Below are 25,153 nucleotides of genomic sequence, written 5' to 3'. Positions count from 1 at the left end.
GTATATTGCCCAGCGACGTAGTATATAGCCCAGCCACCTAGTATATAGCTCAGCCACGTAGTATATAGCTCAGCCACTTAGTATATAGCCCAGCCACGTAGTATATAGCCCAGCCACGTAGTATATTGCCCAGCTATGTAGTATATTGCCCAGTGACGTAGTCTATTGCCCAGTGACGTAGTATATTGCCCAGCCACGTAGTAGATTGCCCAGCTACGTATGTCACAGGTTAAAAAATAAAAAATAAACATACTCACCTTCCGATCCGAGGGCCCCTTGTAGTTCTAACATACTCACCATACTTGTAGTTCTGTCGCCTGTGCGCGGTACAGGCAGCAGCTTCCGGTCCCAGGGTGTGATGACGTCACGGTCACATGACCGTGACGTCATGGCAGGTCCTTCTGCCATACAATCCTTGCTACCGGAACCTGCCGCTTGAACAGAGCGGTTACCGGAGGGTGGCGAGGAGCGGGAAAGGTGGCGGAAGGTGAGTATATAATGATTTTTTATTTTATTTTTTTAACATTAGATCCTTTTACTATTGACGCTGCATAGGCAGCATCAATAGTAAAAACTTGGTCACACAGGGTTAATAGCGGCGGTAATGGAGTGAGTTACCCGCGGCATTACGCAGTCCGTTACCGCTGGCATTAACCCTGTGTGAGCCGTGACTGTGGGGAGTATGGAGCGGCCGCCCGGCACTGACTGCAGGGGAGTAGGGAGGGACTAATCGGACTGTGGCCGTCGCTGATTGGTCGCGGCAGCCATGACAGGCAGCTGGCGAGACCAATCAGCGAATGAATAACCTTGACGGAAGTTGCCGACAGAAGGACAGACAGAAAGACGGAAGTACCCCTTAGACAATTATATATATAGATGGCAGTATATACCTGATAATCAGCCCCTATATGTGTCCCCTGATTATTATATACGGGGGTATAGCCTGATAATCAGCCCCTTTATCTGTGCCCCCTGATGAATATGTATGGGGGTATATCCTGATAATCAGCCCCTATAGCTGTGCTCCCTGATGATTATGTATGGGGGTATATCCTGATAAGCAGCCTCTATATCTGTGCCCCCTGATGAATATGTATGGGGGTATATCCTGATAATCAGCCCCTATATCTTTGCCCCTTGATTATTATATATGGGGGTATTTCCTGATAATTAGCCCCTATATCTGTGCCCCCTGATTATTATATATGGGGGGTATATCCTGATAATCAGCCCCTATATCTGTGCCCCTTGATTATTATATATGGGGGTATTTCCTGATAATTAGCCCCTATATCTGTGCCCCCTGATTATTATATATGGGGGGTATATCCTGATAATCAGCCCCTATATCTGTGCCCCCTGATGCTTATGTATGGGGTATATCCTGATAATCATCCCCTATATCTGTGCCCCCTGATGATTATGTATGGGGGTATATCCTGATAATCAGCCCCTATATCTGTACCCCCTGATGCTTATGTATGGGGGTATATCCTGATAAGCAGCCCCTATATCTGTGCCCCCTGATGATTATGTATGGGGGTATATCCTGACAATCAGCCCCTATATCTGTGCCCCCTGATGATTATGTATGGGGGTATATCCTGATAATCATCCCCTATATCTGTGCCCCCTGATGATTATGTATGGGGGTATATCCTGATAATCAGCCCCGATATCTGTGCCCCCTGATCATTATGTATGGGGGTATATCCTGATAATCATCCCCTATATCTGTGCCCCCTGATGATTATGTATGGGGGTATATCCTGATAATCATCCCCTATATCTGTGCCCCCTGATGATTATGTATGGGGGTATATCCTGATAATCAGCCCCGATATCTGTGCCCCCTGATCATTATGTATGGGGGTATATCCTGATAATCATCCCCTATATCTGTGCCCCCTGATGATTATGTATGGGGGTATATCCTGATAATCAGCCCCTATATCTGTGCCCCCTGATGATTATGTATGGGGGTATATCCTGATAATCAGCCCCTATATCTGTGCCCCCTGATGATTATATATGGGGGTATATCCTGATAATCAGCCCCTATATCTGTGCCCCCTGATGATTATGTATGGGGGTATATCCTGACAATCAGCCCCTATATCTGTGCCCCCTGATGATTATGTATGGGGGTATATCCTGACAATCAGCCCCTATATCTGTGCCCCCTGATGCTTTTGTATGGGGGTATATCCTGACAATCATCCCCTATATCTGTGCCCCCTGATGATTATGTATGGGGGTATATCCTGACAATCAGCCCCTATATCTGTGCCCCCTGATGATTATATATGGGGGTATATCCTGATAATCATCCCCTATATCTGTGCCCCCTGATGATTATGTACGGGGGGATCCTCGCACATCGCCATGTAGGACACCTCCTGATGAGCAGTCCCCTCCTATAGCCGGTAACCCCCATCCTCCTCCTCCTCCTCCTCCCTCCTCCCTCCTCCCCGCTGCTGCTATCTGATTCCTCTCCCCTCCCCCTGGGGGTTGGTGCAGCTTGTGTGCAGCCGCCGTGATCTCCGGCTCCTTCCTCCCGGTGGTGTGGTCCTGCTCGTCCCGCTGTCACCCGATGGGCTTGTCGTCCAGTAGCAGTAGCCGGTCCGCCAGCGAGCTCCTCTGAGAGCCGCCCTCCGACTCCGGCAGCATGAGGCCGCTCTTCCGGAGGCTCCTGCGGGTGTCTAACCGATCCATCTTCGCCTTTATCTTCTTCTTCTCGCTGTCCTCGTCCTGCCTGTACTTCGTGTATGTGGCCCCCGGCATAGGTGAGTGTCAGTGTGGCCGGCTGCCGGCTGGGGGCATGGGGGCAGCATTGTGCGGGCAGAGGGCCCTGCCACTCCTTTCTGGAGCAGCGGGAATGGCATGATGGGTGGCTGCTGCTAATGACTGGCATTTCATCCATAGACACCTGTTTGTAGCGATTGGGCTGCCCATTCCCTGGTCCTGGCACCATAGTGGCAGGTGATGGCACAGGGGACCTCACCTTTATTATGGCTGCACCTTGTCATTTCACATTGATGATTGTGCCCTGTGATTACCTGTGGGGGCATCAGTGCCGGGGGGCATCAGTCTCCGGTCCCATATATTGTCTGTGGGACACCTGGGTGTAACGTCCTTCCAGGACTATGGTGATAACCTTCATGGTCATATAATGTGTTACACAGAGGAGAGGGCATGTGTCTATACTGATGGCGCTCATACAGGGTGGCACATGCTGCCACTACAGTCATTTTTCTAATTGCCATAGTACATAAGTATAGTGCAGTACGGTACATTAATTCACGTAATGAGATGATTGCGGGGTCAGATGATTAGTTGCCCACCTCGTGACCGGAGCCGCGGGCTGCAGTCCATACATAGGAGTGTAATGAGTCACCTGACAACCACAAGGCTACTTGTTGTGTGTTTTTTTTTTTTTTTTTTAAAGAGTTATTTAGAAATATGAACAACTTTTTTTTTTCCTGCTGTTTGGTGCATATATAGATTTCGGGGGGAAATAAACCATTCCCTGTCCTGTCAGGGCTACACTCGTATTTGTTACTGGCTGTAGCTGCTTGTGGGATCATACATGGCCGTGGTGTGTGCCCGCTCGCCATGCTGTCTGGGCAGGGATGGCAGTGCCTTATGCTCAGCGCACACTTCCCTCATGGTGACTGTCGGCCACATACATTCAGGAGGCAGATACCGGACTAGGACCACAGTTCGGTCTGGATGGTTGCCATGGTATCCTTCCACCAGAATGACTGATCGCTGAAAAAAATAATTGTGGTGACCCTCTGAGTCGGAAAGTTCTGTGTACTGTGCAGCTCAGCAATGGCAGGCAGATGCCCACCTGCCCGAGGGCACACTTTTGGCCTCTGTGATGTATGGGTGCCTGTGACAGCTTTATATTATATGCCATATTGCTTGTAGTGTTTTTAGAAGGATCTCTAAGGCCTCCTTCACACACCAGTATTTGTATGCCAAAACCATGAGCGTCTCCAAAAGACAGACCAGGTGTCCATCTTTCAATTATGTTTTTTCTCTTAAGTGTCACCCCTGGCTTTGGCATGCAAACACTGATGTGTGACTGAGGCCTAATAATGAGATTGGAAATGTAATTGGGCAGCACCTGACTTCCCGCCCATGCTGTGGTGTCTCCTGCATGTGTAGGTTACTTTTCTATTGATATAATAGAAATTATTGATAATATATTGAAATCATTAAACTAATGGTCTAATTGGCTGGATATGGTAATCAATGGCCTCTTCCAGGACTGTGAGTAATGGTTAAGGGTGGTGTGCTGGTATGATGGCACCATAGATGATGAGGTAGTTTGTGTTACCTCATGGAAATGCTGGATGATTATTACTTGAGGGAAAAATTTGCGCTGCCTTGGTCGGGCGTTCAGCCTAGTCCTCCAAGACAGCTGGGCCTTGGCAGTCTTCACGTTTGCTCCTGGATCCCCTTCCACCTCTTGCGTTTACTATGGTACCCAAAATCATGAGATCACAAGAGACCTAATCACTAGACATCGTGCGACGTCATGACAGCATGTGGCTTAGTTAGTGAAGACTACCTCGGCCCGGCCGCCACAGAGGACTGGACCGAACGCTTGATCAGGGCGGCGCAAATAATTTGTTGATTACATGTGTTTTTTCCAATTACAATTATAAACATCGGAAACTGTATTTGACCTATATAAAATTGTTCATGTGAACACCAGATGTGCAAAACTGACTTACGGATGGGAAAAATGGACATCTGGATGTTATACGGACTGCAGGTGAAACATTTTAATTTGTTTCTGGACGTAAAACTGCCAACTTTGCTTATGCTAGTGTGAATTCAGCCATTATATTACTTTTTTTGAGAGTGATTTAGAAATGCGTCCTATGAAGATAAATATGCGAATATATGACTATTGTTCTAGGTGCCGCTTGACGTCTGCGTGCCGTGGTTAAGTAATTTCATTAGGACTGAAGCCAATGCAAATATCTTTCTGTCAGGAGGTAACTATGTGCCCATTATAACTTCTCCGAGGTCAGCGACACCAAGACATTGTAGATTCCTGTCAGGTGAGCACGCTGTAGGATTGTGAAGCTCTGAGGAGGGTGCAGTCTGTATTTAGGTTACACATTTCCTGGTAAATTTCACCTCGTCCTTATGTTTTCTCTATGTTCAACGTTTTTGAAGTGTTTTTTTTTTTTTTCAAAAATGTTCCTCAAAAACATGAAAACTCTTTTAATTTGTATGGGAAATTCACGTTGCTGTTTGAGGATTTTTTTTTTTTTATTTTTTTTTTCCTGAAGACGTTTTGGAAAATGTCTGGTTGGAAAAAAAAAAAGTGCACGTCACTTCTTTGAAGCAGATTCTGGTGAAATCTGCTCTAAACTAGCGTTTTATGTCACCTTTTGAATGGACAGAGGCTAAAGTAGGCACTGTCCAATCGAAAGGTTACAAAAAAACTTCCAAAACTACTTCAGGTAAAGAAAATTCCTTGAAAGTATCGTTTCCAGAAGTTGTGAGTGAACAGAACTTTCTAGAGGAGGGCCACCAGCTTGTTGTGCAATGTCACCTGGGTGCGTTGCGCTTTTTCTAAAATGCAGTAGAGTTATGAAAGGTGATTGGTGCAGAGAACAAGCATCATTTTTTATATCTAAGGCTATGTGCACACAGAGGTTCCTGTTTTTTTTTTTTTTTTCTGTCAAAAATAACATGTTTTTCAAGCGTAAACTGCTCCTTCCAGGTGGCGTCTGTCCTGAAGTTTATCAGAATTGTTTTTAACATTTTTATATTTTCTGTGGCCTAATTACTCACGTTATATAAAATCTTTAAGGATTAAAAAAACACTACAGTTTTGAGGCAGAAAGACTTCCAAAAACTTATTTATTTTTTTTTTTAAATAAAACAAAGGTGTTTTTGAAAACCCAAAGTTAAACGTGATCAAAAGCCTGAACCTCTGAACAGCAATTTTTGTTTCTCAATACGAATAAATGGTAAAAGTTCTTCAAGTGTTTGTTTTTTTTTTCCCTCAGTGATATATTTTGTAATAGGATTTTTGGAGTGGAATCTCTTGAAACGACTCCTCAAAAAATTCTGTGTGCACCTACCTTCTGATGTATGCACCGTTTGTTTAGGAGTCTCTTTTAACAGATCAGCAAAAAATCTCCAAAATGTTTCAAAAACTCTTCAGGTAATGAAATAATTCCTCCCTATACTCCCCTAAGAGGAACATTTCCAGAAGTGATTTCTACTAGAAAACATGGTAATGGTTGGATGACGCACATATGGGGGGCTGTGCTGCTGGAGTAAATCGATTCTTCAATGATGCTAAAAGTGTTTTTTTTTTTTTTTTTTTTTTTTATTCACACCATACCGGCGTCTTTATCAAATGAGGAAAAAAATGTCTTAAAACTCTCTAAGAAGGAGCTTCTCCTGAAGTGATTTCTACTAGAAAACGTGGCATCTTTGATCACCTCAGAAATATTCCTAGCATTCGGTCATCTAATGACCTAAGTACTACCAGCACCAGTACCATCATTTATACTGGACAATTATTGGGAGCGAGCATTCCCAAGAGCGTTTTTTTTTTGTCACCAGAAAAACAAATGCTCGTTCGTCGGGTGAGATTTCTAAGCTTGTTTTGAAGTTCCTTGTTCTCGGTAGCACATAGTCTAGTGTAAATATGACTTCTGTGCACAGAACGATTGTATTAACAATCATTCTGTGCGTATGCAAGTGTGGCGGGCCTGTCTAAAGAGACTTAAATGAGCGTGGAGCAGTTTGCATGTAGGTGATCAGAGGACATGTAGCAGCCGCAGGTCGGCACGTGTAAACTCATGCTAAGGCCCAGGTAGAAAACCCACCGATGTGCTGGAGACTTCTCTGTTCTCTTTGTGTTCTATATTACTTTTTTAGAGTGCCGCTATTTTAAACTATTTAGGCCCTGTATGGTCGCCAGGTGCCACTTATTGGGTCTGTGAAGGTTTCTAAAGTAAGGTTTACAAAAATTAATGTAATGGTGTAGTTATACTAGTTCGGTGGGTCACCTAGATATTCACCAGCCATCATCAAGCCTTCCATTATCCAGATCATTGGCCGCACTGTGGTACATGGCTGTAGGTGGCATACATGGGCTGGTTCACATAACCACGGTGTGGGTAATTGTTTAATTTTCATATTTTCTATCAAATTAATCTTTAGAGAGTGATGGAGTCTGCTTTTAGGGCAAGTCTCTGCTTCCTTTTGTGTAGTTGTCTAGTTTGTGACTTGGATATTAGGTGCCTTCAGTGACTGTACTTGTGCAGGATGTGGAGTGTGAGCTTTCTGTGTGCTACATAAGTGTCTGTGGGATTCTCTAAAAATGTGAGTAATTTGCTCTCTCGGCAAGACTTGTGGGTGACTGATGGTCTCTATTTCCTTTGTCAATGGGAAGTGAAATGTATAAGTTGCAGGAAGTGCAGCCTCCAACCTCTTTTGGAAATGATGGCTTATTAGAGGAACATTCCTTAGTTTATTACTCATTTATTATTCATTATTCACATAGCATATTATACATTGCTTTATGGGGAATGTGCTCATTGCTATATCTTGGTTTTTGTTTTTTTTTTCTTCATACTTCAAGGGCTGTATCTTGTGTGAAACCGCCCATACACCTTCTATAAAGTCGGCCGACGCCTGACACCTCTGACAGCGGCTCTTCTAGTAGCAGAACAAAAGTATGGGACATTGTAAAGTTCAGCATGCCCTATTTTTTTTTTTTTTTTATCCCCCCCAAAAAAATCATCTTTCGGAAGGCGATCATATTATTGTCCGCTGTTCCATACAAACACTTCTGGATCGTCCAACTTAGCTCTTATGCATATGGGCACTTTGAATGTGCCATAGTTTATGTACCATAGCTTTCTTCCTATACTATAAACTGATGAGTGATGAGACCACGGACGCTTGGAGATATTGCTCCTTTTCATTGGGACTGATAGCCCTTTTGTTACAGCCTGGTACTAAGACGCATTGAGCTGCTGTGACACCCTTAAAAGGAGACTTGACTTTTAATAGCGATATTAAAAATAATTACAGTAAGATTAAAAAAAAAAGGGGGGAAAGGGAAGGAGGACATAGGGGGCACAGGTCTACGCATTTCAGGCTCATAAGCCTTTAGTCCTTCAGGCTTGTGAGCTTGAAGGACGTAGACCTGTGTCCACAGCTGTGGTCCCCCTGCCCCCCTTTTTATTTTTGGTGTTTTTTGATCTTATATATTTTTAATTTTGCGGATGCTGTAATTTCTTTCCCCTTGCTGTTCCTGCCCAGAAGTTGGTCTGGAGTCCACGCACCTCTTCGTTTATAGAAATAATGTTTTTTTCCGCAGCCGATCTCCCTTCCCCCTCCCACATATGAGAGAAATGATGGTACCCTTAATAATAGAGCCTTTGGGGTTCACCTCAAACAATAACATGGCTTTTCTGAACCGGTGCTGTTTCAGAAGTTGGCTTAATAAAGGCCTAAGTAGTGCAGGCATGTTACCAGGATGCCACCCCGTTGTGCCCTGTATTATTAGGGTTCAGTGAATGAGAGCACAGCTATCTCGGTCACATTGCTTCCTCCTCATTAATCGCATTGCATTCATTTTTATCACTGTACACTGATAAATTCCACACAGTAATGAAGCATTCGCCTGAAACTAGATGCAGTGAGATAGAGATCTGCACGCTCCCATGGTGACCTAGTCATCTTTAGTTTTCTAAGCTCAGTGAACTTTAGGAGACAATGGATGAGAGATGTATTTATGAGCAATACCGGGAGGTTACTGGCTGCTGTCATGGTGTTGGTAAAACACGGTGTTGCTCTTACGGAAGCTGTCCACTTCCTTCCTTCATTTCTACTCTGCATTGATGAATCTGACCATGGGTTACTGACCAAACTAATTTACGGAGTCATTAGTGAGCGATACTGACCCTTATCTAATTGCTGAAATTCTTATTACACTTCTTGGCAATGATCATAGAAATATTCTGTTGGGAACCTAACATTATCTTGACTTCTATTAATGTCAACTATCATTGTTGGAGCACTAAAATGAATTGTTTTGTTTTTTCCTGGAATCAGCATTATTTGCCCAGTACTAGAATCTAATTACCAAAGTAATACCGGCACCAATACTGTCAGGGGAAATCCATCTCTTATGGGGTCATTTGAGAGAGGAGCCAATTAGGATGGCTGTACACCCAACATGGCTTCCAGCCTAGCCACGTGCTCTGTCCCTGCAACACTTGTGGGTGATTTATGGTTTCCATTATTTTTAATTATTTCCATTATTTTTTTCCCTTCCCAGGAATCTGCCCGGGGGCTGGATAAAAGGTCATCGTGGGCTGTGAATGGCCCATGGGTTTGGGGGTCCTCACCCCTGGTGTAATTCACATGCTTCTCTTAGATGCCTTTCATTGGTTTACTACGGGATCCAAGAAGTATCGTTTCTCGTTGTGGAGAGTGACATGATAAGCATGTCGAGGTGAGGAGACTTAAAGGCCAATGCTCCTCTGGGAAATATGCAAATTGTCTCTTCAGAGAGGAAGAGGACTAGAACTCTAGTGCCACCTATTGGAAGGTAGCAATCCTAATAGTCAATGTTGACCCTTTAACGAGCCTGGTCACATGACTTAGGATAAACGCCAAATCAGAATCTCAGTTTGCAGACACTGTGTTTCGGAGAACTGCCCCTCGTCAGTGCAAAGGGGAGATCTGGTTTGGCTGATAGAAAGCTTTGCAAACATCCCTGTTCCTTCACTAGGTGCGCTACCGCTTCTCGTGTTCTAGTTCTCGTGTTATGGTAACTGACGGCGAAAGCGTGTATTAAACTTCTACTGTGAGCAAATAAAAGGTATCCCTTTAACAACAACGTTTCCACTGTGACACTCGCCTGCTATCTCTACAGCAATCAGTATACATTCAGATGAACGGCTGCCCATGTAATTGATGGACCATCACAGAGAGCTTCTCTGCTATGGCTATGCCCTATGCATGTGCATGTATCCTAAGGAATGTGAATGGAGTCCTATAGCGATGGGTCTTACGATTTAGTGCTAGGTATACACGTGAAGGCTGGGAGTTGACCTAACTCTATCATAGTACAGAGACGGTGGCGACATATAGGCCATGTCTCACATTCCTGTATTATTAAACTTCTTGTTTTTCACATTGTCCAGCTGTCATTGCACCTCTTGGCTTAGCTCTGCCCTATGAATCGGCCACCTCCACGTCTGTCTCCTGGGAAAGCTGATACCCTTCATTAGACTATTGTGTGGAGCACAGCTATTCTGTCTTGATGACGTACACCTTCTGTCACTTGGGATCTGTGACATGGCTTCTTTCTGACTTAGCATTTGTATTGCCTTTATAATGTTCTTGGCCATTAATTATTTATACCCTTCCCGTTGCTTATATAGCACCAATTGTATACTGCCAAAGATTTAACCTAATGGGTCCTAGAGGGTTTTTCTGCCTCCACAATGGATATGATATTAATAATGTTTCCATGTTGAAAGCAGGGCAGTGTCTATATTGATTTAGTTGTCTTGTTCATTCTGATATAATTAGAAAATTAACATGATCTTGAGAGCACATGACCCTGGAAACTTACGCCTTGCGTTCCTTGGCTCCCCCAAGTCTCCAGAGGTTTGGAAATGCATGTCCTTATTTCTCTCTGGAGAGAATGGCACGCTCTGGTGATTTATTGGTATTTTTATATTTTCCTTGGGCGCTGGTGTGCATTTTTCTTATTACTGGCTGCAGTTCATGTTTTGTGTGCAAGGTTTCCATAGACCTGGTCAGCACTTTATTATTATTATTATTATTATTATTATTATTAATAATATATATATATATTTTTTAAAGAGGCTAGACCCACACAGCATGGGATGTAACACACAAAGAAGCTTTACACATATCAGAGCATTAAAACCACTGGTGAAAAGAAAAACATTTGTCAAGGGCTCGGATATAATAAGCAGCCATAAAAACTGTTGTGTTGGCAGCAGGAAAAATGGGCAATCATAATGATCTGAGAAACTGACAAGGCCTGAATCTTAATTACTAGAAGACTTTGTCAAAGCATCTTGAAAACAGCGAGTGTTGTGGGGTATTCCTGGTATGAAGTGCTTAGTACCTTCCAAAAGTTCTCTGAGGGCAAACTGGTGATCAGATGATGGGCGTCCAAGACCCAAGTGTGTGTCTTTGGGCTACTTTCACAGTTCCGTCTTCTTAGATCCGTCACAATGCGTCGTTTTGGGAAAAAAACGCATCCTGCAAATGTGCCTGCAGGATGCGTTTTTTTCCCATAGACTTGTATTGCCGACGGATCGTGACGTATGGCCACACGTCGTGTCCGTCGTGCTCTGGATGCGTCGGTATTTGGTGGACCGTCGCAGCGAAAAAACGTTCAAGAGAATGTTTTTTCGTACGTCGTGTCCTGCATTATAAACTGTGCAAGCCCGGCCGTAACTCCACCCCCTCCTCCCTGGGAGTTTACTATGGGCAGCGGACGCGTTGAAACACTGCGTCCGCTGCCCGCGTTGTGCAGAAAATCACCACTGTCGGTCGGTACGTTGCGCCAACGCTTTGTGACGGCCCCGTTCCGACGGAAGTGTGAAAGAGTAGACTAGCCTGTCTTGTCAGATCCCCAGAATTGCTGCTGTAGCACAGATGAAAGCATTAATGCTGGATAAGGCTACTTTCACAGTAGCGTCGGTACAGGCCCGTCGCAGTGTGTCAGGCCGACGTACCGACGCATGCTGTGAAATAAAAGCACAACGGGGGCAGTGGATGCAGTTTTTCAACGCATCCTCTGCCCCATTGTAATGTCCGGGGAGGAGGGGGCGGAGTTCCGGCTGCGCATGTGCGGTCGGAAATGGCGGACACGACGCACAAAAAAACATTACATGTAACTTTTTTTGTGCCGACGGTCCGCCAAAACACGACGCATCCGTCACACGGCCATACGTCGCAATGCGTCGCTAATGTAAGTCTATGGGGAAAAAACACATCCTGCAGACAACTTTGCAGGATGCGTTTTTTCTCCTAAACGACGCATTGCGACGTATTCAAAACAACACTAGTGTGAAAGTAGCCTAAGACACTGTATAACAACTTGCTGGGTGTGGGTCTCTAGATGCAGACCGGTCAGAGATCCCAAGTTAATCCCTGTCCATCTGAAAAAGCGCTTGCAATGGGCACACGAGCTTCATAACTGGACCATGAGACAAGAAAAGAGTGGTTTGGGCTGAAGAATCACATGTCCGGGTGCATGGGTTTCGCTTGGTAAGAGGTGGCACCAGGCTTCAGTATGAGAGGGAAAACAAGCAATGTTCTGCTGAGAAATATTTGGTCCTGGCATTCTTGTGATTGTTACTTTACTAAATACCTGGACTTTGTACCAAGGTACACTACTTCATAGCAGTGGTATTCCCTAATATCCAGGTCCTGTTTCATCAGGATAATGTTTTGATTGGATCAAAATTGCATGTACAAACTTATGGGTTCATGAAACCGTGAACAGCACATGGATGCAGTCCGTGTACTGTCTATGATTAACATTGCAACGGATAGGGGATGCTTTACAATTTATTATATCATTTGAAAAAATCACGGATGAAACACTGACAGTAAAAACTGACAAATTGATCAATCTCAGATAATTCAAAAAAATTCTGATTTAAATAGGATTGTTTTATGCGTATGTGAAAAATCATGGATATCTGAATGAGTCCTCCCATGGATTCAATGAAGGCATGTGTGGGATATGCTAGAAAAACTACACTGCTCAAAAAAATACACTAAGGCTGTGCCCACGTTGCAGAATGTTTGCAGAATTTTCCCAATCAAAACCGGACTCCTTTCGCAGGAAATCCGCTTTCGTTTTTTGCGCGTTGTTTGTGCGTTTTTCCCAGCGTTTTTTTCACGTTTTCTTCTAGAGCGTCCCAATACAATCATATAGCGGCAAAATCGCTGAAATTCTGCAAAATTAATGAACTTGCTGCGTTTTTTTCGCGGAGATGTGTTTTGTAAGCGTTTTTTAAGCATTTTCACCTCGAAAAAACGCGGAAAACATGCAACGTGTGCACATAGCCTAAAGGTACCGTCACATTTAGCGACGCTGCAGCGATCTAGACAACGATGCCGATCGCTGCAGCGTCGCTGTGTGGTCGCTGGAGAGCAGGGCCGCGCTTAGTAACCCGATGTTTACCCTGGTTACCAGTGTAAATGTAAAAAAAAAAAAACACTACATACTCACCTTCTGATGTCTGTCGCGTCCCCCGGCGTTCTGCTTCCCTGCACTGTAAGCGCCGGCCGTAAAGCAGAGCGGTGACGTCACCGCTGTGCTCTGCTTTACGGCCGGCGCTGACACGGTGCAGGGAAGCAGAACGCCGGGGGACGCGACAGATATCAGAAGGTGAGTATGTAGTGTTTGGGTTTTTTACATTTACAATGGTAACCACGGTAAATATCGGGTTACTAAGCGCGGCCCTGCGCTTAGTAACCCGATGTTTACCCTGGTTACCAGTGAAGACATCGCTGGATCGGTGTCACACACACCGATCCAGCGATGTCAGCGGGTGATCCAGCGACGAAATAAGGTGCTGGCCTTCTAGCTCCGACCAGCGATATCACAGCAGGATCCTGATCGCTGCTGCGTGTCAAACACAACGATATCGCTATCCAGGACGCTGCAACGTCACGGATCGCTAGCGATATCGTTGTTAAGTTGTTCAGTGTGAAGGTACCTTTAGACAACACAATCTACCGTAACTCCAAGTAAATCACACTTCTGTGAAATTACCCTGTCTCGTTTTGAACCAACACCGATTGTGAATCAGTTTCTCCTGCTGTTGTGCAAATGGAACAGATAACAGATAGAAATGATAGGCAATTAGCAAAACAACCCCTATAAAGGAGTGGCTCTGCAGGGGGGTGACCACAGACCATTTCTCTGTTCTCTTCCTTTCTGGCTGTTTTGGTCACTTTTGCATTTTGTCATTGCTCTCGCGTCTAGAGGTATATTAGGCGGTGTCTACAACCCACAGAAGTTACCCAGGTAGTTCACCTCATCCAGGATGACACATCAATGCAAACTGTGGCAGGTAGGGTGGCTGTGTCTGTCAGCACAGTGTCCAGAGCATGGTGCAGAAACCAGGAGAAGTGGAGGGGGCTGTAGGAGGGCAACAGCCTTTCAGCAGGACTGCTACCACTTCCTTTGTGCAAGGAGGAGTAGTGCCAGCAGGCTCCTAACATCCATGTATCTGTTCAAACTGTCAGAAACAGACTCCAGGTGGTCTGAGGGCCTGACATCCACAATTGGGTGTTGCGCTTACAGCCCAACACCGTGCAGGGCCATTGGCATTTGCCAGAGAACATCAAGATTGGTAGATTTGACATTAGCACCCTTTGCTCTTCACGGATGAGAACAGATTCTCACTAAGTACACGTGACAGAGTCTGGAGACGCAGTGGAGAATGTTCTGCTGCCTGCAACATCCTCCAGCAGGACCGGTTTGGCAGTGGGTCAGAATGGGGTGTGTGTATATAAGGGGGGGTGGGGGGCGCATTTCTTCGGTGGGCCGCACAGCCCTCTATATGCTAGCCAGAGGTACCTGGACTACCTTTAGGTACCAGGATAAGATGCTCAGACCCATTGTGAGACCATATGCAGGTGCATTGGTCTCTGGGTTTCTTCTAATGCATGACAATGCTAGGCCTTAGGCCGGCGTCACACTTGGCGTAAGACAATACGCCACGTATTATACGTCCGTACTACGGCCGTAATACGGAGAAATGTTCCCAAAATAGTGATCCGTAGTCAGGGTGTGTCAGCGTATTTTGCGCATGGCATCCTCCGTATATAATCCGTATGGCATCTGTACTGCGAGATTTTCGCGCAGGCTTGCAAAACCGACATCTAATGGATTTATGTGCTCAAATGTTCATTAAAACATATATACAGTATATATATATATATATATATATGTCATTGAGACACATGTATATATATTCTGTATTTAGATTTCATTCAGCGCGATATCTGTGAACAGCCGGTAATTCATTTGCCGGCTTTTCATTTCTCCTTCCCAAACCCGACAGGATACATACAGTAAACCATCTCATATCCCCATTTTTTTTGCATATTCCACACTACTAATGTTAGTAGTGTGTATGTGCAAAATTTCAGCGCTGTAGCTGCTAAAATAAAGGGTTAAATGGCGGAAAAAATTGACGTGGGCTCCCGCGCAATTTTCTCCGCCAGAATGGTAAAACCAGTGACTGAGGGCAGATATTAATAGCCAGGAAAGGGTCCATGGTTATTGGGCCCCCCCCGTGGCTAAAAACATCTGCCCCCAGCCACCCCAGAAAAGGCACATCTGGAAGATGCGCCTATTCTGGCACTTGGCCACTCTCTTCCCACTCCCTGTAGCGGTGGGATATGGGGTAATGAAGGGTTAATGCCACCTTGCTATTGTAAGGTGACATTAAGCCAGATTAATAATGGAGAGGCGTCAATTATGACACCTATCCATTATTAATCCAATTGTATGAAAGGGTTAAAACACACACACATGATTTAAAAGTATTTTAATGCAATAAACACAGCGGTTGTTTTAATAATTTATTGCTCTCTCAATCCATTTGCTGACCCTCGCTTGGAAAAATAATAAACGCACAAGATACATACCCTCAGCTGAACCGTCACGTCCCACGAGGTAATCCATCTGAAGGGGTTAAAATATTTTACAGGCAGGAGCCCTGCAAATGCAGCTGTGCTCCGTGCCTGTAATCCCCGGCGAATGAAGGAAATGTAGGTCATTGACCTACATTTCCTTCAGTCGCGGTGATGCGCCCCTGGTGGATGTCCTCATATGACCTGGAGCGTGGGAAAAAGTTCCCAGGCTGCAGTTCATGAGAACATCCAGCAGGGGCGCATCACCGCGACTCAATGTAAGTACAGATCCAGCTTTCCTTTCAGCACCCGGGGGATTACAGGCACGAGCGAGTGGTTTATCGCAGCTCATGCCTGTAATATTAGTTAACCCCTTCAGATGGATTTCCTCGTTGGATGTGATAGGACATCAGAAGGTATTTATCTTGTGCGTTTATTATTTTTCCAAGCGAGGGTGTTGCTGATGGATTGAGAGAGCAATAAATTATTAAAACAACCGCTGTGTTTATTGCATTAAAATACTTTTAAATCATGTGTGTGTGTGTGTGTGTGTGTGTGTGTTTTTTAACCCTTTCATACAATTGGATTAATAATGGATAGGTGTCATAATTGATGCCTCTCCATTATTAATCTGGCTTAATGTCACCTTACAATAGCAAGGTGGCATTAACCCTTCATTGCCCCATATCCCACCGCTACAGGGAGTGGGAAGAGAGTGGCCAAGTGCCAGAATAGGCGCATCTTCCAGATGTGCCTTTTCTGGGGTGGCTGGGGGCAGATGTTTTTAGCCACGGGGGGGCCAATAACCATGGACCCTCTCCTGGCTATTAATATCTGCCCTCAGTCACTGGCTTTACCATTCTGGCGGAGAAAATTGCGCGGGAGCCCACGCCAATTTTTTCCGCTATTTAACCCTTTATTTTAGCAGCTACAGTGCTGAAATTTTGCACATACACACTACTAACATTAGTAGTGTGGAATATGCAAAAAAAATGGGGATATGAGATGGTTTACTGTATGTAAACCATGTCTCATATCCTGTCGGGTTTGTGCAGGAGAAATGAAAAGCCGGCAATTGAATTACTGACTTTTCACTAACACCGCTGCGTATTTCTCGCAAGTCACACTGCTGGTCCGTGTGGAATCCGTATTTTTCTCGCCCCCATAGACTTTCATTGGCGATTTTTTTGCGCAGTACGCTGACAAACGCAGCATGCTGCGATTTTGTACGGCCGTAGAAAGCCGTATATTACGGATCCGTAATATACGGCTGATAGGAGCAGCCCCATTGAGAATAATTGTGCCGTATGTTATGCGAGTTTTACGGACGTAGTTTCTGCGCTCTTACGTCCGTAAAACTCGCCAGTGTGACGCCGGCCTTATGTGACTGACGTGTTTTAGCAGTTCCTGCATGATGAAGGCACTGATGCTATGAACTTGCTTGCCCGTTCCCAGACCTGAATCCAATTGACAACATCTGGGACATCGTGTCTTGTTCCATCCACCACAATGCACCACACTGTCCAGGAGTTGACTTAAGGTACCTTCACACTAAACGATATCGCTAGCGATCCGTGACGTTGCAGTGTCCTGGCTAGCGATATCGTTGAGTTTGACAGGCAGCAGCGATCAGGATCCTGCTGTGATGTCGTTGGTTAAAGTTCAGAACTTTATTTGGTCGTCAGATCGCCGTGTATCGTTGTGTTTGACAGCAAAAGCAACGATACCAGCGATGTTTTACAATGGTAACCAGGGTAAATATCGGGTTACTAAGCGCAGGGCCGCGCTTAGTAACCCGATGTTTACCCTGGTTACCAGTGTAAAATGTAAAAAAACAAACAGTACATTCTCACCTTCGCGGCGTCCGCTTCCTGCACTGACTGAGCGCCGGCCATAAAGTAAAAGTACAGCACAGCGGTGACGTCACCGCTCTGCTGTTAGGGCCGGCACTCAGTCAGTGCAAGGAAGCGGACGCCGGGGGACGCGAAGGTGAGTATGTAGTGTTTGTTTTTTTACATTTTACACTGGTAACCAGGGTAAACATCGGGTTACTAAGCGCGGCCCTGCGCTTAGCAACCCGATGTTTACCCTGGTTACCCGGGGACCTCGGCATCGTTGGTCGCTGGAGAGCGGTCTGTGTGACAGCTCTCCAGCGACCAAACAGCGAAGCTGCAGCGATCGGCATCGTTGTCTGTATCGCTGCAGCGTTGCTAAATGTGAAGGTACCTTTATGCTTTAATCCAGGTTTGGGAGAAGATGCCGCCTCATCATTATCATGCCCAGGTGTTGAAGTGAGGTCATAGAGGCACGAGGAGGCCACACACATTACTGAGCATCATTTTCTTGTCTTGAGGCATTTCCACCCGACCCTCCCCACCAAATGTGAACACCATGTCATTGTGTAACATATCTTTTTATCTGCCTGATCCTGGGGTCACATTTCCAGGATGTCCTAGATTAAAATTTTAAAATTGCCGCTATGTGACTAGACTAATTTAGGGGTAAGCACCTTGCATTTTAAACACATTGTCTCTACTCCCCACTTCTATGTAGTAAATATCCAGCCTGCCCACTCTTTGAAGCTCAGGGGGGTGAGGTGTCAAGATTGTCACCCTCAGTATTCTTCCAGGAGACACACTATGGTTCTGAGTTCCTGTAGGAAGACAAGGTCAGCAGCCAGATGTTACAGCATAGTGGATGGGATTTCAAGAAATCCCATGCCCACTATACGTACCCAGACGCCTGACGGTCACCTGCGGAGATGAACAAGCGGCGCGTCTCACCAGACCGCATCATGTCTACTTCGTTCTATTTCTTCGCAAGATAAATTTCACCCGTACAATGTATTGAACGCGGTGAATCCGCACGGTTCAGTGAACACATGCAGATTCACCTGCGTTCAATAGCCGGCAGCGCTTTGGACGCAGTGGGCATGTGCTGCGCTGAAAGCCCTTCCAATTACTGACCGTGTGCGCCTACCCTAAAGAGCGGTTATCCTTTGTGTAGAGACAGTCCTGGGAATGGCAGAATTTATCTAATGTTAATTTATTGATGTTATAATTTCCCTTACAAGTATATACCTATCTGCACATTAAAATAAGTTAGGCCTTATTCAGAAGTACGTTTCTCTGGTACATGAATTTCACTATAATCTATGGAGCTATTCACATGTCCACCCTAAGTCAGCTGTCAGTCAGTGCAGGGGTGTGGTTACAGCCGCCACCTACTGTGCAGTGAGCGGTAACTGGCGTCATGTCGGCCCACCCCTATGACTGAAAGCACAAGTGTGTCAGGAGGAATAAAGTTTGTTTTCTTCTGGCAGAGGGGCTCTCAGTGCGAGTGCTGGGCATCTTCAGAGCATTATTAACCTGCAGAGTAATCACATATCTGCAGGTTAGTAGTGTTTGTTTTACATGACAAGTTCCCTCTAACTACTGATGAGACAATGATGTTAAAAACTAAAACGCTGATAAAAATACAAGGTATTTTGTTGGCTTCTTGTTTGTGATTGCCTGCAATATTTGATCATAGTAAATTACTTATGTATTCCACAGACTGTAATATATACGCCCACTACTTTTGTTTGAGAAATGGTTTCCTTCCCTCATTGCTTACTGATGGATTGCTGAGCTAAAAAAATACTGGAACTACCATAATACTGGAAGCATAGCAGTATTATTTTTTTTATATTTATACCTTTTATGTATGTTGCTTATATGTAGCAACATATTCCGCAGCGCTGTACAGCTTGTCATTATTCGTGGATTTGAATCTAGGACCACAGTGCTAATCACTGAGCCACTGCAACAGGACTAGTCATCCTATGGATGCAGAAACAGTTCAGAGGTCTGGTGTTAGAGGACTTCTACTAATTAGCTGAGACCACAAACCAGACATCATCCCCTTATTCTTACTCGTCTCATAACAGCTACTACAAGTGCTTGGATGGAGCATCTGGCTGTGCAGGTGCCCGGCTTCTCTAGAGTCTATGGTACTGAATATACAAAGACAGTAAAGCTCAGTTCTTAGCTAACTTTGTTGGTGACATATAGTTAATCTGGTAAGTATGTTCAAATAAGGATAAAGGCAGAGGCCACTGGTGGTGCCACAGCTTAAAAGATCCAGCGCCTTCTGTTTTTTTTTTTTTGTTTTGTTTTACATCTTTTACTCCTCTCTTGCTCAGTCAATGCTGGGGTATAGCAGTCCAAAAAGTAGTAACAGTACGTCAGAAAACTGTTTCGGTACGTGCACATGGTCAGTAAACGCTGCGCGTTGGACGCTGCATACATCTGCATTGTCCAACCCGCAGCGTCCAGATGTTACAGCATACACGGTACACTATGCGTGCACCGACACCCGCGGCTCACCTGCAGAGATGGACATGTGGCGCGTCTTTGCAGACCACAGCATGTCTATTTCTCTTGCGGCGACGCAAGATAAATGTCACTCATGCAATGTATTGGACGCAGTGATTCCACATGGTTTAATGAACACATCCAGAATCGCCTGTGTTCAAAAGCCGGCAGCGCTTTGTACAGGGCGGTCATGTGCTGTGTCCAGTGCACTGCCAGTTACTGACCGTGTGCACCTATCCTAATGCTTTACTTTGTTTCCAGAAAATCGGCAACGAGGATGGTATGTCTAAAAATGAGACCAAGAAAAGAACTAAAAGTCCCATGGGAGAAATAAATAAATGGTTGGCACGTACCATTTCTTAATGATAACCTGAGTAATGAGTAAGAAGACATGCACTTCGAAACGCGCCAACCATTTATTTGTCCTGAAGGGCTTAGTTCTTCTCTTGGACTCCTTTTTTGACATACCATCCTTGTTAATGATCTTTATGGATACAAAATAAAGCATACGTTTTTTGTCAAAGTTGGAGCTGCCTTTTTTGGACTCCTATACTAGCTGTAGATTTGGGATCCCATGGACATGTGAATTGGTTATCCAATTTATGCTGGGGTTTCACTAACAACAGTACCTCATCCTCATGCATCAGTGGTCCTAATAAGGTGGTGACCAGTGAAACAGATGGAAAAATATGCAAGAAAAAACAAAACTGCAAGGGCACCTAATCATCTTTGGTGTGGTTGGAAGCACTTAGGAAGCCCTCTGCCTTGATCTCTATCTGAATGAACTTGCCTAAAGGTCCATCAAGGAAGTTCGAAGTAGTCTGGTTGCAGTGCACCTACCGGAATTGTTGTGATTACTTGGTGTGCATAGTCTATATATGTACACCATTCATCTTTCTATCTACAGTGGGTGAAATAAGTATTGAACGCATCATTAATTTTCTAAGTAAATATATTTCTAAAGGTGTTATTGACATGACATTCTCACCAAATTTCGGCATCAACCAATCCAATCCACACAGGCAAAGAAATCAAACCATAGGATTTCATATATTAAGTTATGTGTAATAATGAGGAATGATACAGGGGAAAAAGTATTGACCACACTAACGGAAATTGATTTACTATTTAGTACAAAAACTAGTAGCACACATTGCTCAGGTGTGATTTTGACCCATTCTTCCACACAAAACCTCTTTAAAACATGAAGGTTACATGTGCTCCTTCTATGAACGCTGATCTTTAGTTCCTTCTATAATTTTCTATTGGATTCACGTCTGGTGATTGGCTGGGCCAATATAGCAGCTTAATTGTCTTTCTGTGAAACCAATTGAGAGTTTCTTTGGCTGTGTGTTTGGGATCATTGTCTTGCTGAAATGGCAATCTTTTATCATCTTGGTAGATGGCAGCAGATTTTTTATCAAGATTGTCTTGGTACATTTGTCCATTCATCCTACATTCAGTCATATGAAGTTTGCCAGTGCCATATGCTGAAAATCAGCCATACACCATGATGTTCCCCCCTCCAAACTTCACTGTTGGTATGGTGTTCTTGGGGTGATATGCAGTGTTTCATGGCCTCCAAACATGGTGTGTATTGTGACATCCAAAGAATGGTCTGTGGCCAGACTATATTCTCCCTGTATTTCACAGCCTGGTCTAAATGTTGTTGAGCAAACTTTAAAAGCTCTTGAGTCATAGGTTGTGACTGTGCATACAGGCTATGGGGGTTGAGTGCTTCACTTTCTTTCTGTAGCTCTTCAAAGGTGGTCCATAGCTCTTGAACAACTCTTCTGATAATTCTTTTCACTCCTGTCTGATTATCTTGTGGGGAGCACCTGGTCTTGGTCGCTTTATCGTGAAATTGTGATCTTTCCACTTAGATTATGGCCCCAACAGTGCTTATTGGAACCTTCAGTAGTTTAGAAATTCTTCTGTAACCAATGCCATCAGTATGTTTTGCAACAATAAGGTTGTGAAGGTCTTGAGATAGGTCACCGTTTGTACCTGTCATGAGATGTTTCTTGTGTTACACCTCGATAATGACACCTTTTTATAGGCCATCAGTTGAACCAGCTGATATTATAATTTAAAGTGTCAGGATTCCTTTCTAAGTACTGACAGATTTCAACTTGTGTCAAGACTTTCCATGGCGTTTTGCACTCTTTCATGATGTGTTCAATACATTTTCCTTGTGTCATTTCTCATTATTGCACGTAACTTAATTTATGGACATCTTTGGCTTGACTTCTTTGCCTGTGTGGATTGGATTGGTTGTTACCAACGTCTGGTGAGAATTTAATGTCATTAGCACCTTTAGAAATATATTTACTTAGAAAATTGGTAACGTGTTCAATACTTATTTCACCTGCTGTATATCTCATCGTATTTCACCAGGTTTTGCCTTGTTCCTCTGCTTTTTTTTTTCCAGTTGCTTATCGTTCAAATGAAATGCCTGTCGGTCACAACGTTGTTCTCTTCTGATTTCCCCATGCATATGAGTCCTCGACTCAGGTGAGCATTCGGGTGTTTTCAATAGGGTTAGAGGAGAAAGCCAGAGTCTTACCTGCAGTTTATATCCCTTGAAAGCAAAAGGAAATTCCAGCCTCCTGGTCCTCCTTTACCTCGACATCCTTTGAGGGAGCGTTGTGAGACTTCCATGTACATCAGATGGTTGGCCTGTCCTCTGAAATGGATCGGTTCCACTGAATTTCATAAAGATGTGTATGAGTGCTTTTAAAATTAAGCATCAGACCAAATGCATAACTATCTGCTCCATTCAGCCCCTCCTGAGCAAGGTATTGTGTCTAGGGGAGAACCAGGGACACGTGCCATGTCCCAGCAGTGGAACCCACCCTGATCTAACAGTCATCTATCCAGTGCATGGGCAATATTTTTTGTAGACCAAAATACTCCTTTCATTCAACTTTATGTTCACATTGTGGAACAGCCCTTTACATTGCTCTAAGTGATTTCCTTAGAACGTAAAACGGCCAAATATAACCTGATGGCCTTCTATCTCAGCTGGCAAGCTTTTCCATCTGTTCTCTGAGGTGAAATAATCCTGCCAAAGGGGAACAGTAGCATAGTAAGAAGGATGGCCATGTGCATAGGACTGATTGAAAGAGATGGAGATGGTAAGGGTTAATTATATTGTACATGATGAAGACATGCCAGCTACAGAACATCTAATGCCTTCACATGATGTCTGTACTATAGAGGGCGTGGAGTGCAGGGTCTCCGAGCACGTGGTTTCTGCTTTCAATCTGCTTCTCTCTTGCGTAGGACAGCAATGGCCAGGGGCGATCATAGTGCTTCATGTGGTTCAGACTGAAAGCAGTTATCCCGTTCTGTGTCATAAGCTGAGGCACTCGGCACTCTGACAGGTTCTCCCTAATAATACCGCGTCAATGCCTCAGCGGTGTGTCCAGAAACATGGATGTAGCAACAAAAGAAAGGCATAGTGCATATTCCTGCTGCTGGAACTCCCCAAATCCGCTGTAATCTGTGGGTGAAACAAGAAGCATTCCGTTTCCCTTGATCGATGATATCTGGGAAACTGAGAACTACATGGTGCGCACTGAAGTGTAGCGACTGAAGATTTCATGGACGGACATGGCGATTATCCAGAGGAAGACACGCTTTGTCAATATTTAGGAGATGGCTTATTAGGAAATGCATCTTTTGAACCAGATAAACCTTTGTAAGCTGGTCATAGAGATGACATTTTTGCATCATTCACGTACAATGTTGTGTCTCTGGGGAAAACCTCGCAATGTTTCCGGTTTGAAAATGCAAGTGTCAAGTTGGGTTTTCTTTCCAGGTTGACCTCCCCTATAACCTGTGCCATACAACTACTGATCTGTCCCCATGGTAAAAGTAATGGTGCACATTAGGCAGTACTCTTCTGCGACCTAACATGTAAAGGGATCAGCTCTCTTCAAGAGTTGGCTCATCTTACATGAGAACTAACATATTGGAACAACTGATGATTCTTCCTTTATTTGGCATCTCCTGCCAGGGAAAGTTTGGCAGATCCGGATCTACACAGTGTGGCCAGGTGAGGGAAAAGCTCTCTTTGTCCCCTATAACCTCCTTCTTGATCACAATATTGTCCCCTTGAGACAAGAAATCATCCCTGTAGTGATCCACAAATTGGACCTGCAGATAGATTGATTAACAAGGTTGTTCTGGACTCCAAATCCTCCACTTTTCATTTGGTCATGGAAAGTGCTGAAACTCTCTACAGTATCCTTCTCCCAAATATTGCCTCTGAGTGGTCCTAATCCTATGTAGGTGTGCATCATTACCTGATTGACCAGAACATACATGGTGCTGTGTTCTTACTGCAAGGAGATACCTTGGGGTCCTCACTAGTAGACATGTCTGCCTACACAGGAGCTTTTCTGTCATACTTCTGAAACCTAAATCACAAACATGACGTGAGCCTAGCCTTAAAAGGGTTTTCCAGAATTGCAAGATATAATATAATAATCTTTATTTTTATATAGCGCTAACATATTCCGCAGCGCTTTACAGTTTGCACACATTATCATCGCTGTCCCCGATGGGGCTCACAACCTAAATTCCCTATCAGTATGTCTTTGGAATGTGGGAGGAAACCGGAGAACCAGGAGGAAACCCACGCAAACACGGGGAGAACATACAAACTCTTTGCAGATGTTGTCCTTGGTGGGATTTGAACCCAGGACCCCAGCGCTGCAGTGCTAACCACTGCACCAATTGCTGATTGCTGGGGAGCGATCTTCTGAGACTGCCATCGATCACATGAATGGAGCTGTGTGGTCCAGACTGCTGGAATAGCTGCATACACCTCTCCACTGTCATTGACGATGAATAGAGTGGAGGCTGAGCGTGCCCACCTCTGCACAGCCCCCGGTCCCTGGGAGTCCTGGAAGTTGTCACCCATTTTATGGATGGGGAACAACTTGAAATTTTGGGAAACCCCTTTATTCTATTACCCCTTTATTCTATACATGCTGTCACTGTTGGAAGCATGGCACATTATATGTCTCCCGATTGCCCAGGATGTCACATTGCATCTTGTGGCAGTGTCTCGGCTCCATCCATCT

The 25,153-nt window shown here is 44.5% G+C and overlaps 1 protein-coding gene across 2 annotated transcripts in view; it reads left to right on the top strand.

Annotated features, from left to right (window-relative positions):
- Positions 1-2,363: 2,363 nt before the first annotated feature.
- The window catches only part of B4GALT6 (beta-1,4-galactosyltransferase 6), a 106,002-nt gene continuing 83,212 nt past the window's right edge, over positions 2,364-25,153 (top strand). Inside the window, exon 1 of one of the 2 annotated variants that reach the window (XM_077270399.1) lies at positions 2,364-2,786. In XM_077270399.1, the coding sequence (XP_077126514.1) occupies positions 2,669-2,786 (118 nt within the window). In that variant the 5' untranslated portion in view covers positions 2,364-2,668. Of the gene's footprint in view, positions 2,787-4,936; positions 5,079-25,153 lie in introns of those variants that run through there. The other variant, XM_077270400.1, reaches the window with a different exon arrangement.

Source organism: Ranitomeya variabilis, chromosome 6 (genome assembly GCF_051348905.1).
Source record: "Ranitomeya variabilis isolate aRanVar5 chromosome 6, aRanVar5.hap1, whole genome shotgun sequence".
NCBI lineage: Eukaryota > Metazoa > Chordata > Amphibia > Anura > Dendrobatidae > Ranitomeya > Ranitomeya variabilis.
This window is presented reverse-complemented; position numbering and strand designations above follow the sequence as displayed.